Genomic DNA, 14,950 nt, shown 5'->3' with positions numbered 1-14,950 from the left:
AATCGCTGGGCTGACATATAGAGACAAACAATCACTCTCACATTCACACCTATGGGTAATTTACATTAACTAATTAACCTATCAGTGCATGTCTTTAGATGGTAGGAGGAAGCTGGAGTACCCATGCAAACACAGGGAGAACATGCAAACTCCACATAGAAAGGAATCGAACCCAGGACCTTGCTATGAGGCACGTGTGCTATTCAATGTACCACTGAGTTGCAACTTTTGTCTACTAAAAACTAGTATCAGTCCAATCTATGTTGAAAACACATAAAAAGAGTTGACAGCCCAAAGATTCTGGGTTACAAGTTCCTGCAAATAATCACCTTTATCTCATCTTTAAAATACAATTATTAGAATTTTTTTTTTTATGAATTTGGCATGTCTTAGACATTGGTTGGATAATGTTACTTCATGTTATCTTTGCATTAATTTCCATCTCTCTTTTATTGAAAACATTTTTTAGGGGAAAACTTATGTTGGTAACAGTAATAAACTGTAACAAAAATGCAGAATGAGACCAAAACAAATTGTGTTCAGAATCCATCAGAGCACAGCCAGGATAGTGCTTACACCTAACATGGCATCTTCTCTCATAAAAACAGGCTTCGTTCTGCTGTTATTGAGTTAAAATTCCTTCTATCAATGTTACATTCACCAGCCTTAGTGATATCTGGTCAGGGATCAGCACATTAAGGGCTAATTTGGAGGCTATTGAAAATATTGAATTTGAAGGTCACTGCACCATGTGAAAGACAAAGGTCAGTTTTGGAATTTGGCATTCCACAGGAAGTCAGAAAAAAAAACAGGCCTCTGTAAAAAGCCACCGGGATATGAATACCATCCCTCAGTATTATGCTGTATTCACAACAGGAATGTCATCAGAATGGATGAGAAATAGGTTTAGAATTGCATCTTTCAAAGTTGAAGTTCATGATTCAGCCAGAAAATGCTTCAATAACCATTTGATAACAGGCCATAATCTAATACCAATAACGACTTATGTTACTGTACCCATTTTCATTTGCACAGCGATCATGTGAGAGCAACTGTTGCATAAAGAATGCTTTATCACATGGGAGAATCTTTCAGGAGCCAACTATTGCTCAAGGGAAAATTAATTTTCCCCACCAGAGCATTTTCCAGTGAGTTGGTAGCCAGCACCAGCCGTTTTGGTCATTTTCACTAATCTTTGGAGGCTCACTGAAAATGTTGTGTTAGGAGTATGTGAACACTGAATACATCAAAAGAAAGAACAGAACTTCAACTTTTAAACACAAAAAACAATTTTACTCTATCTTTATTCGTTCATGAGATATAAACATTTGAATATTGGTCATTTTCAGGAAAAAACTGAATTTTGAGCAAAAAGCTGAGAAAATTGCATTTTTTGCAAAGATATTGATATTCAAGATAAAACTGATGTCCTATTTACATTTTTGACTCTTTCTTATTTACCAACAGTAACACTGTCTTCAAAATCACAAAATAAAATAATAATAACAGCAATAATAATAACAAAAAGCTCTAAGATATCCCATCATTCCACAAAATGTCAGGGGAATCCACACCAAACTTTAGACCAAACATCTTCTAAAGCACCAGGTTCCTTATAAACTTTACACATTTACATACATCAATTATAAGTCTAACGCATATTAGTTTAGCTTTTTGATATAAACACTTCAATATTCCTCATTTTCAAGAAAAAAAGAAACAAATGCACTAAATACTGTAGATTTCTGGCCTTTCCTTGGCTGCACCAGGTCCTCCTGTTGGACCACCTGCTGTGTTTGATCTGTAAATAATTATATGGACATCTAGTTATTTATCTATGTATGAATATATGTATTTATTTATTTCATACTAAAGCCAAATAAAACAGTGTCTTACCTGTGTCCCTGCTGACATTATGGAGCTGAACCACGCCTGTGTTCAATATGTTCTATGTCCTCAGTCTGAATCTGAACTCACTCTGTCTAACAGATGAACACTAGCTGTCCTTTGTCTTGTCCCACGTCTGCTTGTCTGTCTTCTCCTTGAATGTCCTCTATAAATGTCTCTTTTCTCTTTCTCCTGTCTGTCATTTTCTCTGTGTCGCTCCGTGCCCCCCCGCACCTCCGTGTCGGACCCCGAGCCGATCCGTGTTTCCCATGCCCGTCTCCCTCACCTTCTATTTCTCTGTTCCTGTCTCTAAATGGTTCTTCTGTAGCTCCATCATATATTGAATTGTCAGACTCTGTCTCCATAATCATCTTTAAGGCTTTTTAAACTTCGCGCGGTTCCTGCAGAGTCGGCATTTCCTCATTCAGAGTGACTGGCGCTGTATGCGTTGCCATGGGATACGGTCCAGTGCGAAAACGTTAAACCCGGTCCTTCATTTTTCCGAAAAAGCTGCTTAATTGTTTGTTTTTGGACTAAGGAAAGTAATTCACATGATCCGCAACAGCTTCAACAACAGTATAACAGTGAAAACACAGATTGACGGAAAATCTCGTCATTGGCGGGGAAGTGTTGGGAAGGAATTGACGGAATATCTCGTCAATGGCGGAGAAAGAGTTAAACATGCCACAAAAATGCTATTAATTCTTTTTCTGTCACAGTTTAATCATCTGTAAGGTTCCGAGAGGAGAGCAGGAACTTCACCCTGGACAGGACACCAGGGGCCTCATGTATAAAGCGTGTGTATGCACAAAAACCTGGCGTACACCCTTTTCCACGCTCACGTTCAGATGTATAAAGAGTGAAATGACTGTGGAAATGTGCGGTCCTCCACGCTAAGTCCATAGCTGGCGTACGCACGTTTCTAGTGCTTTGGAACCACTGGCGACACTTAGAGGTGACATTGAGAAACTGTTAATAATGTGAAAAAGGTCATTCCTCCGATTGATGGGCACATCAGAGATACACAGGAGAACAGTGAAAACACCGACACGTCGTCCTGCTGTCAGAGCAGCACATCCGCCACCAGAACCAGAACCAACCAGACCAACCCTGGACCCGTCAATGCCAATCCTGCCCTGGAGGACATTAAGCAACAACCATATAAAGAGACAAGGACCCAAAATTCATTGGTTCATAAATATAGTGTTCATGTCTGTGAGAAAATTTATTAGTCAGTCCAGTCGCTCATTGACTCCGCCGATTGTCCTCACGATGCCCTCTTGTGACTCGGGTCAGTACTGACCCATGTCGGTCGGATGGGCATCAGCAGTGGGCTGTGGCGGACCGGAGGACCGGCTAACACCGGGGAGTCAACAGAAGCCTCTGTGACAGGAGGATGATACTGCGTCTGACCGTCTTCTGTCTCATTGTTGGAAATTAATAATTTGAGTGATTAAACAGGAGTCAAAGTCTTTGATTTCCTCTTTGATATCCTGACATGATCACACATGAACCTTTATCTAGTTTGGCTGTGATCAGACTGTGTATGACCTGTAGAATGAACTAATGTGTGAGATACACAAATACTAAATATATATTTATCTTGGGGGTGATCTGCATCAGCCCTGTAAGAAAAGTGTCACAATATCGGCGACTCTTTCCTCAAACGGTCTGAGTTTGTCTCTTTTCTTCTTCCGCCTGTTTTGGCCTCCGCTTCGCGTCCACCTTGACATCATCATCTGATCACGCAGACAGGGGAATCCCAGAGGGAATCCCACCTGCGGACCCCGTTTATACTGATTTGCATATTTAAATGTGGGCGTGGAGAGGGAGGAGTCAGGTACTCCAACATACGCGCTCAATTCCACGCTGATTAGGATGTATAAAGGAAATGTACTTGGATTTGGGCGTACGCACAGTTTTATACATCTGGATTTTTTTGTGTGTTCGGACTTTTCTGGATTTGGGCGTACACCAGGTTTCAGTATGAAATCCACGCAAGTCTTTATACATGAGGCCCCAGGTCATTATAGGGCTGACATTCGCAGACAAACAACCATTCATTCTATCATTGAGCTGGTTTACATGACCATAAAAATCTGATAACTGGGAGTAATTGGATAATTGTAATAATCAGATCTAATACAGTTATATGCACTTAAATGCGATAATCGAAAACCCTTGTTTAGGCGCTCCAGTCCATTATTGGAATTCTTTTGCAGTACGTACAAACGTAGTGATTGTAGACTTAAACTTCCTGTTGTTTTCTGCTCATATTTGACTATGTAACTTCTGTTCTCTACGGTTTTAATTGTGTTTACACATGGGCAGACTTAAAAGAACAAAAATAAATCAGATTAACCTGTATACATGCAGGAAGACATTGGAGTATTGGGGAGAAATCCAGGTGTGTTAATCCGATTTCTCATAATCAGATTACGGCTGGTATCTGATAAAACATACCAGATTATCATGTTTACGTGATCACTTGAATAATCTGATAACTCCAGAAATCGGATAATGATTTAAGTATTGATGTGCACCTACATGCACTTTAGAGTAGCCAAATGACCTACTAAAGTGTGTTTTTTCAGACTTTGGGAGGAAGCTGGAGTATCTGGAGAAAACCCATGCAGACATGCATAGAACATGATGCAAATTCAGCTGGCCAGAGCTGGGTTCTAAATAAAATATAAATGCGTAACGTCACTTTTGGAGTCTTTCAGCACAAAAAGTTTCAACTTTGTGTGATTTCACCCTGAAGAAATGAAGTAACAACTGAAGAATTACAGCAACTCAGTCAACATGAGTGAGTCAAAAAGTTCTCTGACAAATGTAGTAAAAAAAAAGTTTATTTATCAAAAAAAAAATTTTTTCTACACAGGCTCCGTTGCATTCTAAACACTATTGCCACCTCTTTTTCCATTGGTGGACTCCTTTGTAGAATTCCTGGGGTTGTCTTTGTCACAGTCTTTGACTTTTGTCTCTTTTTGACTCTCCCTCATATGTTTTTATGCAGATACTTCACTGAGTCAATGCTACAAGCACAACATTAGAGATCTTATACATTATGATGAGTAGTGGTGAGAAATTAAATTGTGTTAGGAGAAAGTCCACTTCAGTCCACTTCTTAATGGGAAATACTGTATGCTGAACAGTATAGTCTTCAACAAAGGACAGATTGGTTTCTTCTAGCAATTCTTGTATTTATTGTATTAATACTGCTCCAAGAAGACTAAACACGGTGAAACTGCGTTTCAGTTCAATGCAGCTAAACTGTGGAACAGTCTTCTTGATGACATGAGTCAGGCCTCAAATCTGACAATATTTAAGTCCAGACTGAAAACAGCGCAGTTCAACTGTGCATATAACAATGGAAAGGGTTCTATCTGCACTCTTCTCTTTTGAATTGATTATTAATTATGTTTTATTGATTATGTTTTAATCGTGTGTTTTTAATGTGTCTCTTATCCGTTTTTGTAAAGTACTGTGAATTGCCCTGTGTATGAATGGTGCTATACAAATACATTTGCCCTGCCTTGACAATTAAACTTATGGTTCTTGTCAATACTTTGTAAAGTACTTTGAACTGGCCCACTCTATTTGATGTGTTATGCAAATACAGCTGCAGTGCCTTCAAGTGTTCTTGGCATCTACAGAATCCCAAACAATAAATGAAAAATTTGTTATCCATTTTATCAAAGAACATCATGCATTGTTTGATAAAAGAATGGTGAAAAGGAGTTGGCAAGAGCTTCTGTTTGACATTGGGTGTCAGCTAATGTCTACTGTGTACTCATTCTGTGCCAAAATGTAATCCCATCTTTCAATGCTTTATGCAAAAAAAAGAACAAAAAGAAAAAAAATCCATCATTAAGTTCATTTACGATGGATCCAATGATGGACAGTCATTTGGAATAAAAACTACAGGTAACTTTAGCGAATGATAAAGAGAAATGTTTTGTTTTGTCCTGTTTTCTTGGGGATTTGGATACTCATAAGGTCTTAGTTTACCATGCCAAAATGTGTATAGTGGCCATTCATAAAGCATTCCCAAGACCGAACCCTGAAGCCAAACTGACTCAGAGGTCTACTTCATTTTTTGCTTAATAACACAGAGTCACACCCTGGAGCTTCAAAGCAGCGGAAACCAACTTATGCTCTTTGGTGCAAAATATACTTGGCACCCTTCCTGCTGCAAATTCCACTCTAAACTTGCATGAACTGACAGCCGTCTGACAGCAACAATCAGTCGGGGATTATAACTGTGCTCTTCTGTTTTTGACAAAGTAAATACAATAAACCAAAGTCGGCCCCATCCCATTCTGTAAACCGTCCTCCTGAACGAGTGATAACAGAAGCACTGAGGTATGTGGGTGAAATGTTTGAAAAATGGGCCTGGTTTCACTGTAATAACTTCAGGAAAATCAATATTTGAACTAATCTCCTGTCATTTTTCATGCAAAGGCCAAGCAAACCTTTTCCCTCCAGTAAATCTTTTTCCTTTGACCATTTGTTCAGCACACAGATTGTGGGTTTGATTAATCATTTCTTTTGTAAATAATTTCTGTCACCCTGGAGTTTGTTTGACTGTCTACGTAATTACACAAAACTACTGCACAAACCCATGCAGTTTGATGTATGCTGGTTGTGATGGAACCCATTACACTTTGGCGTTGATCCAGTTAAACGAGAAGATTGTGTTTTTTTATTTATTTATTTACCCCCCCCCAAAAAAAAAAAAAAAAAAAGGAAAAAAAAGGAGACTGGCAGGACTGGATACTCTGCATACTGACATTATGTGACATGGGACTTCATGTGCATTATTTATAGAGTATATAAGTGGGATCAGTGGAGTAGAATAGAATTTATCTTTATTGTCATTGTTACAGAACCCATGAAAATCCATTTAGCAGCTCTGCCTCTGTTCAGCAAACAGTTAAAGTGCAGAAAAGACTGCATAGAAATATCACGCAAAATACTGTAATATTGGCAATATACAAAATCTACAGAGATAAAATATATTATATATATATATATATATATATATATATATATATATATATATATATATATGTATACTAAAATACTGCTAATTAGAACTAAAATATACAAAAACCTTGCTCTTTACTACAGATAAGAAATATGTACCACATGTGAGGATATATATATATATATATATATATATATATATATATATATATATATATATATATATATATATATATATATATATATACATATATATATATTTGGGTGTTATTATTGCACTGAGGTAGGGTGAGTATTGCACTGTCCATTAGACTGGGGTGGTGGTTATTTAGTCAGTGTGTGTGTGTGTGTGTGTGTGTGTGTGTGTGTGTGTGTGTGTGTGTGTGTGTGTGTGTATGTATGGGGGGGGGGGGGGGGGCGGCATTTAACCGCTTGTGGATACAACTTTTCAGTGTATTTTAAGTCAGAGATACTCAGAGGGGAAACGGACAGTTCAAAAAGGGTATTTATCAGATAACATGAATTAACAGTAAAATACTCCAAATTATTATTAAAGCTGCAAGACCTGAACTTATAATTTCGTAATACACACCTTCATCCTGCATTATTATTATTGATAATAATAATAATAATAATAATAATAATAATAATAATAATAATAATAATAATAATAATACAACCTTTTTTTCTCTTTTAAAATCTCAGAATATATGGAGGTGAAGGCCTCATTTGCAATATTACAACAAAAAAAAACAGGGAATTAGTGATGACCATGGGTAATCTTTAGTGATAAAAGTAAAAACCAACAAAAGACAATTCAATAAAACAATTAAAATCTATTAAAATATGAAGCATTTATAAAGTTAAAACTGGAACAATTAAGTAAAATAGTAAAATACTATGATATGAAAATTCAAATTGCCCAAGAGATACAAATGATGCGTTCTTAAGCTTTTTCTACAGCTGTTCCATGTTAAAGGTGCACAATGAGTAAAACTAGATTGTCCGACATCAATACAAACAAATGGGCCTAGGAATTTGGAGGTAGAATAAGTGTTTTTCTAAATAAATACATTCATTTTCTGATTCGCTTTATCCTCAAGAGAGTTATGGGGATGCTGGAACCTATCCCAGCTACCAATGGGCAAAGGTGGGGTACACCCTGGACATGTTGCCAGTTCATTGCAGGGTGACATATAGAGAAGAACAACCACTCACATTCACATTCACATTCACCAATTAACCTCTGGGTTAAGCGGGTTCAGATAATGAATCAGACCAATTAACCTGTTCGTAAATTATTTCTAAATGTACTTTGTTGAAAACATTGACCTATATATTTAATCCCTTTCAAGCTCTTTCACAACACATTCTCATTAATTATATGCTAAAATACAAACAATATTTCATCAATTAATCTTATTAAATTTTGCTTCAATGTTGTAAGGTCGAGATCTGATCAAAACTTGATCATTTTAAACTTCTTTTTGTTTTTTGTTTGTTTTTTTCATATTAATTTGTTGGTGGTTTTGGCAACTATGAGTGTGTTCTAGGTCATGACTCCCCTTTTCTGTGGATGGTGAATTAATTTTTTCATATATTACATAATATTCCGTATACTTCTTTAACTTTGTAAATATGTTAACCCAGAATAAGAGCTGAAAAGATGTCTATCTGACATATAAATGATGTTACTGTTTTTAATGATTGCAGCGTGCTTACAAGTGAAAGATAAGGATATTTGAATGAATAAAACTCCTGGTGCAGAGCACAGGCCTGATTTGTGGTTGACCAGAAACTAGATTTTATGAGCCAGAAGTCCTAAAGTGGCAACAGTGTTAATGTATGACATCTGGATAATGTTGGCAACTCACAGAGAAGAGCTTGAAGAGTGGATACTGGAAGACCTTCCACTTCTTATCCTTGTAGGCGATCATTGGAACGTCAACTTTGCTGAGGTACTGAGAGAACAGAAGGATCAGACAGACGGTGCTGTGGGGAAACAGAACACAGAGCAACATGTGCCACTCAGAGCTGTTCATTCTCACGGCTATAAGCGTAGCTAAAGCTCGGTGTGTTTCCATACATACATCTCAGCATGTGTAAGAACATTTACACGGAGGGCATGCTGTGAAGGAAAAGCAGCCATTAGGACTTAAATATTGTATCTGTTAAATGGCATCTCAAGCTGTGCTTAAACCAACTCTTGCTGTGCTTGAAAACGTTGACTGCTGTGCATGAAATGCTGTTCGGGAGCAGTGCCATATTTCACTGAGAAAGACCACAGGCTTGAGAAAAATGATTGTAAATAATAAGGCAGAGTTTATTTTTATCTGGGAAAAAGCATAGTCAATAAATGTATAGATGGTTGAAATATATACAACTGAATGGACTGGACTGAATACATGACTGTGCCACAAAAACAATATATATTAAGGGATGTAAAAATAAAACCAAAGTAATGGCCATTTTCATATTAACATGTCTACATGTAATTTGAGATTTTTATGGTTTGAATGAGGGGAAGACACTGGGGCTTTGTTTAATGCAGAAAAACATCTGCAAAGATTCAGTCCAGCTCAGTTTTATCTGTACAGCACCAATCAAAATACCATGATTATCTCAAGACACTTCATAAATTCAAATCAAGGCCTTTAAAATCCTATACAGAGAGGAAGCCCAATAAATCCTCCAAGAGCAAGCCCTGGGCAAAAGCAGGGACTTTTACAACTTTACAGAAAGAAAAACCTCAGACAGAACCAATATTTAAAATTAATCCCAGTCTTTTCCAAACCTCCAATTCTATACTGAATTGATGCTAAGGTTATGGGAGCTGGATCATACATCGACATTCAGTAATGTTTTTACCCTACCTGGATTGTTAACCCTTAAATATAATACATAACTCACTGAAATCAATCAATGTTATAGTTCTTTTCATCCAAAGAAATCAGTTCTACAGTCAGGGTCAAATGTTATGGTAGTGACAAAAATTTACTTTCTGTGCATAATTTATTTGCCAATAAAAGTGTTTTTGAAACTTATAGTGGCTAAACTTTACTTAGGGGGTCAAATGAGTGGCCATTTTTGTCCAAAAAAAAAAAAAGTTGTAAGAAATGCATAGACCTGGGAGTACAGTTGGTGTCGGCTGCTGCCATATACCAATAAGGCTGTCTGGCTGACAGACAGCTGCCTGTCAGCCAGCTAAGCCCATAAAAGAAGAAAGAAAGAAAAAAAAAAAGAAATGCATAGAACTGTGTTGAAATAATGTTAATACATTTGTGCACAGACAACTAATATTATTTGACAGTGGAAGCTATATTTTCAGAAATATTGAATTTTGAATAGCACGTGTATGTGAAAACTTTTGCTGGTGGACGGACGTGACATTACCCATGATGCTCTGGTCAGTACCAGTACTTTATTAGTAATAAACTTCTATACTTACTATTGCTAATTCTCCTCTTATTCATAAATGTTAGTATTGTGGATCTAAAACAATAACAGCTGACACAAAAACACAAAATGTGGCAGTGGACGGATGTGACATGGTTGTTACGGATCCCATCATACTGATGCTCTGCAGCCATGTCAGCGTTTACACTAATGATCCCTGTGCAAAAACTAGGATCAGAATTATTTATTGTATAGTTATCCTCACACTAAAGAGTAAATAACAATATAGAATTGTTATTTCTTTATAAAAATGCTTATTATTAGAAAACTGTTGATTTAAAAAGTGACGTGTAACATTCTTAATGTATGTATTGGCGTAACATAAGCAGGATGGATCAGCACCATACTCCATATTCCAACCTGTAAAAATAAAACATGTGATATGTAGTATATAATCTTGTAAGAAAAAATGGGAAATCTAAAAGAATAGAATATTTGTTTTTTCAGGTAAATTCAGTTAAAACATAACTTGGCCATTTGTGACATGAAAATACAGCATTAATTGTGATGAAATTGGACATTTTTGACAAAGACATAAATAAGACCTCTAAGCAAATTTTAGCCGATAGATGCCTACAATGGCTCTTTACTATACTTCAATTAAACATGGAAAGAAATGTAAAAACAAAAAATAGCAAAGTTTGCAGAAACAAATTTAGTGTCATTACTAAAACTTTTGGTCAGACCATACCAACACTCCATGAACGCCTAGCAGCACAGATGAACCAACTGGCAATGTCAGGATCCCACCCAGAGTGGCTAACCCAAGGCTGGAGAGTCGTCATTGTGAAGGAGTCCCAGAAGGGAAGGACACCATCCAACTACTGGCCTATAACCTGCCTCAGCACAACATGGAAACTCTTATCACACATCACAGCAGCTGAGACAAGTAGGGACACAAATTAATACATGAGCAGAGCACAGAAAGGAATTGGAAATAACACCAGAGGAGCCAAGCCCCAGCTACTGGTTGACAGGGCAATTAAGCAAGACAGTAAGACCAGGAACAATAACCTGTGCACTGCCTGGACTGACTATAAGAAAGCCTATGACTCAATGCCACACACGTGGATACTGGAGAGCCTAAAGCTTGACGAGGCTATGGAAGACAACTCTGGAAGTCAACTCAAAGTCAGTTGTACAGGTGAGCAGCAAATGCAGCATCTACCTAGGAGATACTCAGTCCCCTCTGCTGTTCTGCATAGTCCCTCAGCCCAGTATGGAGGACACCATGTATGATCAAGGATCTATCATGGAAGGACAAGCCCCAGCATGGCATTTACAACTAACAAGTTGTGGAAGTGGTTGACATTGAGATAACATACCGGTGGCTGGAAAAGGCTGGAGTGAAAGACAGCACAGAGGCTGTTAAACGGATCGTTTTAAATGGTAGTTGAATGTGACTTTAAATTTTACAACGTCAGGTGAATATCATACATCATGAACCAAAATGGAGGAGAGGAAAAGTAACATCATTAGTTGGCTGCTTAATCTTTACATTACAAAGTTGTTTTGCTTGAAGAGTCTTTAATTTTGCAAGTCTTAAGTTATATTCTGAGTTATATTTTCCAACTATATCTTGTATTTTTATTTTAAGAGGTACTGAACAGTCAAGTTAGATTTGTGTGTGTGTGTGTGTGTGTGTGTGGTTTTGATTGAACTAACACCTGCATGCGATGAACTAAGAGCAGAGGTCAGATTCTACCTAAAAGATCTATTTTTACATCTTTAGAAAGTAATTGTGGTAAAGAGAGCGTAGAGCGGAAAAAACTGAATACGAACTAGGCGATTTTTGTGGTCAAGACATGCTAGCCTAACAGTGCAGGTGTTGAGACTTAGATCGCTTTGCAGCTAGACTATGTAGAAAGAGAGTTATTTTATAAGTTTTTGGGCTTAGATACCTAACCAAGGTTGATTGACAGGCATACACAGCACACGCTGAACTTAGATGAACTTTTGTTATAAGCTTTTCTTAGAAATAATGCTGAACAAATGACGTATAATGGATATGCTTTGCCCATGTGTTATTATTAACCAATTGTGAGTCTTGTATTAATGAGGTCAAGAGGAAATGGGAGTCTCCAACAGTCACTAAAGACTATAAAACGTAATGAAGGAGACTCCCTAGTGGAAGGGTTTTTTTTTTTGTTTTGTTTTGACAAGTGTGTGTTTTATAGAGATACTAGTGGTAAACTGCCTTCTCTGATAATTCACAAGTTTTGATTTTTTGTAAACTTTTGCTGTTTTAATAAACCAGATTTTGGTAAACTTTTTTTAAACTCAACCCTTCTCTTGGTGAATTTTTCTTCATTCTCCTGTTGTGTTCCCCCGACACTGACTTCAAGTGGTAAGTCCTTTTTAAATTGGGGGGTACCCCCCATTCCCAGCAGTTGGGGTCTTTACCCTGGCTCCTTAGATTCTATGGGGCTCCTGGGCAGATAAAGAGACACCGTTTTGTCCTTTGCATCACGTAGACGTATTCCTAAAATAGCGAAGGTTACACTTTCGGTGGAACAAATATGAAAAATACTGGAACAACAGTCTCTTCCTGAGATCCTTGAGTCTACGTGTCTTACAAGGCACTACTCATGGCTGCACAAGAACAGGCCCTGAACACAAGAGCAATAGAGGCCGGGGTCTACCACATCAGACAAGACCCCAGGTACAGGTCCCTGCATACAGTGCTGCCCTGATTCAGCCCTACAGCTTGGCTCGTAGCCTGAGATCTTCAGGGCAGCACCTGCTGATGGTTCCTCACTCCTGTTTTAGCACGCAGGGTGACAGGTCTTTTAAAACTGTCACACCGTGCCTTTGGAATGACCTGCCTCTACACCTACGGTCCATGGACTCTGTAGAGAGTTTTAAAACACACCTCAAAACACTCCTGTTCAAGCAGGCTTTTTAACTTCCCAACTGACTCAGGGAGGCTACAAACTGATTGCACTTTATGTATTTATCATATTTTAACTGTATTTTAATTGTATTTTATTGTGTTTTAATGGTATTTTAATTGTATTTTATTTGTACTGTTTATTTGTACTTTGCACTGTAAAGCACTTTGTGACTCTGTCTGTGAAAGTGCTCTATAAATAAAATTTACTCACTCACTTACTTAATTTACAGGTAGTGCAGAGAAGCCCCTGAGCACATCAAAGTGGTGTAAGATGGGGGCAGGCAAGGCATACATGGAAAGGCATTACCAGGGAGTGGGCATAGTGTACAGGAACATCTGTACTGAGTATGGACTGGAGGTCCCAGGGTCCAGATGGGAGACACCCCCAAAGGTGATAGAGAACAAACAGACAAAGATCCTGTGAGACTTCTAGAGCCAGACGACAAGATGGTGATGGCCAATCAGCCTGACATAGTGGTGGTGGATAAACATCAGAAGACAGTGGTAGTGATAGATGTAGCAACCCAGAGTGATGGCAACATCAGAAAGAAAGAACAGGAGAAGCTTGTTAAACACCAAGGGCTGATGGAGGAGGTAGAGAAAATGTGCGGCTTGTCAGTAGTGATCAAAGCACTGGGGGCAGTAACCTGAGATCTCTGTCCAAAAGAATGCAGTCCTAGGAACAGCTAAGAACCTGTGCATGCCAATTTGAACCAAACTTAAGAAGTAGACAGATAAAAAAAGGGAAAAAAAGATGTGGTTTCATAGTTTAAAATATGATCTCCCTTTGTTCACATTACGTATTTTCAAAAACAGGTAACCTTTTTAAAAATCAACCAATCAATCAATCAATCAATCAATCAATCAATCAATCAATCTTTCCATAAACTTTTGTGATTCATATTCCCCAGTAAATATCATGGAGAGTATGTCACACGGAACAATAATTTGCCGTCCTTTTCATGTACATCTGTCTTATCTTTCTTAAATGTGAAATTTAAAATGTGTAGTGATTTTAGATATTGAGGATTTACTATTTATAATAATAATAATAATAATAATAATAATAAATTTTCTGTAGCACTTTTTGCAGAAAGCTTTCACAAAGTGCTTCACAATAAAATCAGAAGTAAAATTCATAGGCAACAAAACACACATAAATACACAGGTATAAAAAAAAAAAAACGTACAGCTACATACACAGACACAAGCATAAAAACATAAAAGCAAATGGTGACGAACCCCCCCCACACACACACACACACACACACAAAACTAAAAGCCTGTCTGAAAAAGACAGTTATCAGTTGCTTTTTAAAAGACTCAATTGAGTGCCAGTAGCAGGGCATTCCAAAGTCTCGGGGCCACAGCTCAGAATGCTTGATCCCCTCTATTTTTGAAGTGAGTGCGAGGGATAACCAGCAGGCACTGACTCGAGGATCTACAGTAAGAGCCCATGGAGGGTTGTGCAATTCTAGGAACTCTAAAATGTAGATAGGGGCTTGGCCATTTAAAGTAAGAACTACAATTTTAAAACATATTATAAAAAGAACTGGGAACCAGTGTAGTTCTGCTAAAATCAGTGGGATATGTGCTCTTTTACTAGTGTGAGTTAAAGCCTTGTAGCAGAGTTCTGTACAGCCTGAAGACGATGAAGATCCCTCTGCTTTAGACAAATTAAAAGGCTATTTACATTTAACTCAAACGGGGCCAAATGATACT

At 37.7% G+C, this 14,950-nt stretch overlaps 1 protein-coding gene across 1 annotated transcript in view; it reads right to left on the bottom strand.

Moving 5' to 3' along the window:
* The window catches only part of LOC115421436 (solute carrier family 23 member 1), a 106,430-nt gene that overhangs the window by 33,621 nt on the left and 57,859 nt on the right, over window positions 1–14,950 (bottom strand). The window contains exon 6 of the mRNA XM_030137326.1: window positions 8,754–8,871. Coding sequence (XP_029993186.1) covers window positions 8,754–8,871 — 118 coding nt within the window. The remainder of the gene's footprint in view (window positions 1–8,753; window positions 8,872–14,950) is intronic.

This window comes from Sphaeramia orbicularis, chromosome 6 (genome assembly GCF_902148855.1).
Source record: "Sphaeramia orbicularis chromosome 6, fSphaOr1.1, whole genome shotgun sequence".
Classification (NCBI taxonomy): domain Eukaryota; kingdom Metazoa; phylum Chordata; class Actinopteri; order Kurtiformes; family Apogonidae; genus Sphaeramia; species Sphaeramia orbicularis.
This window is presented reverse-complemented; position numbering and strand designations above follow the sequence as displayed.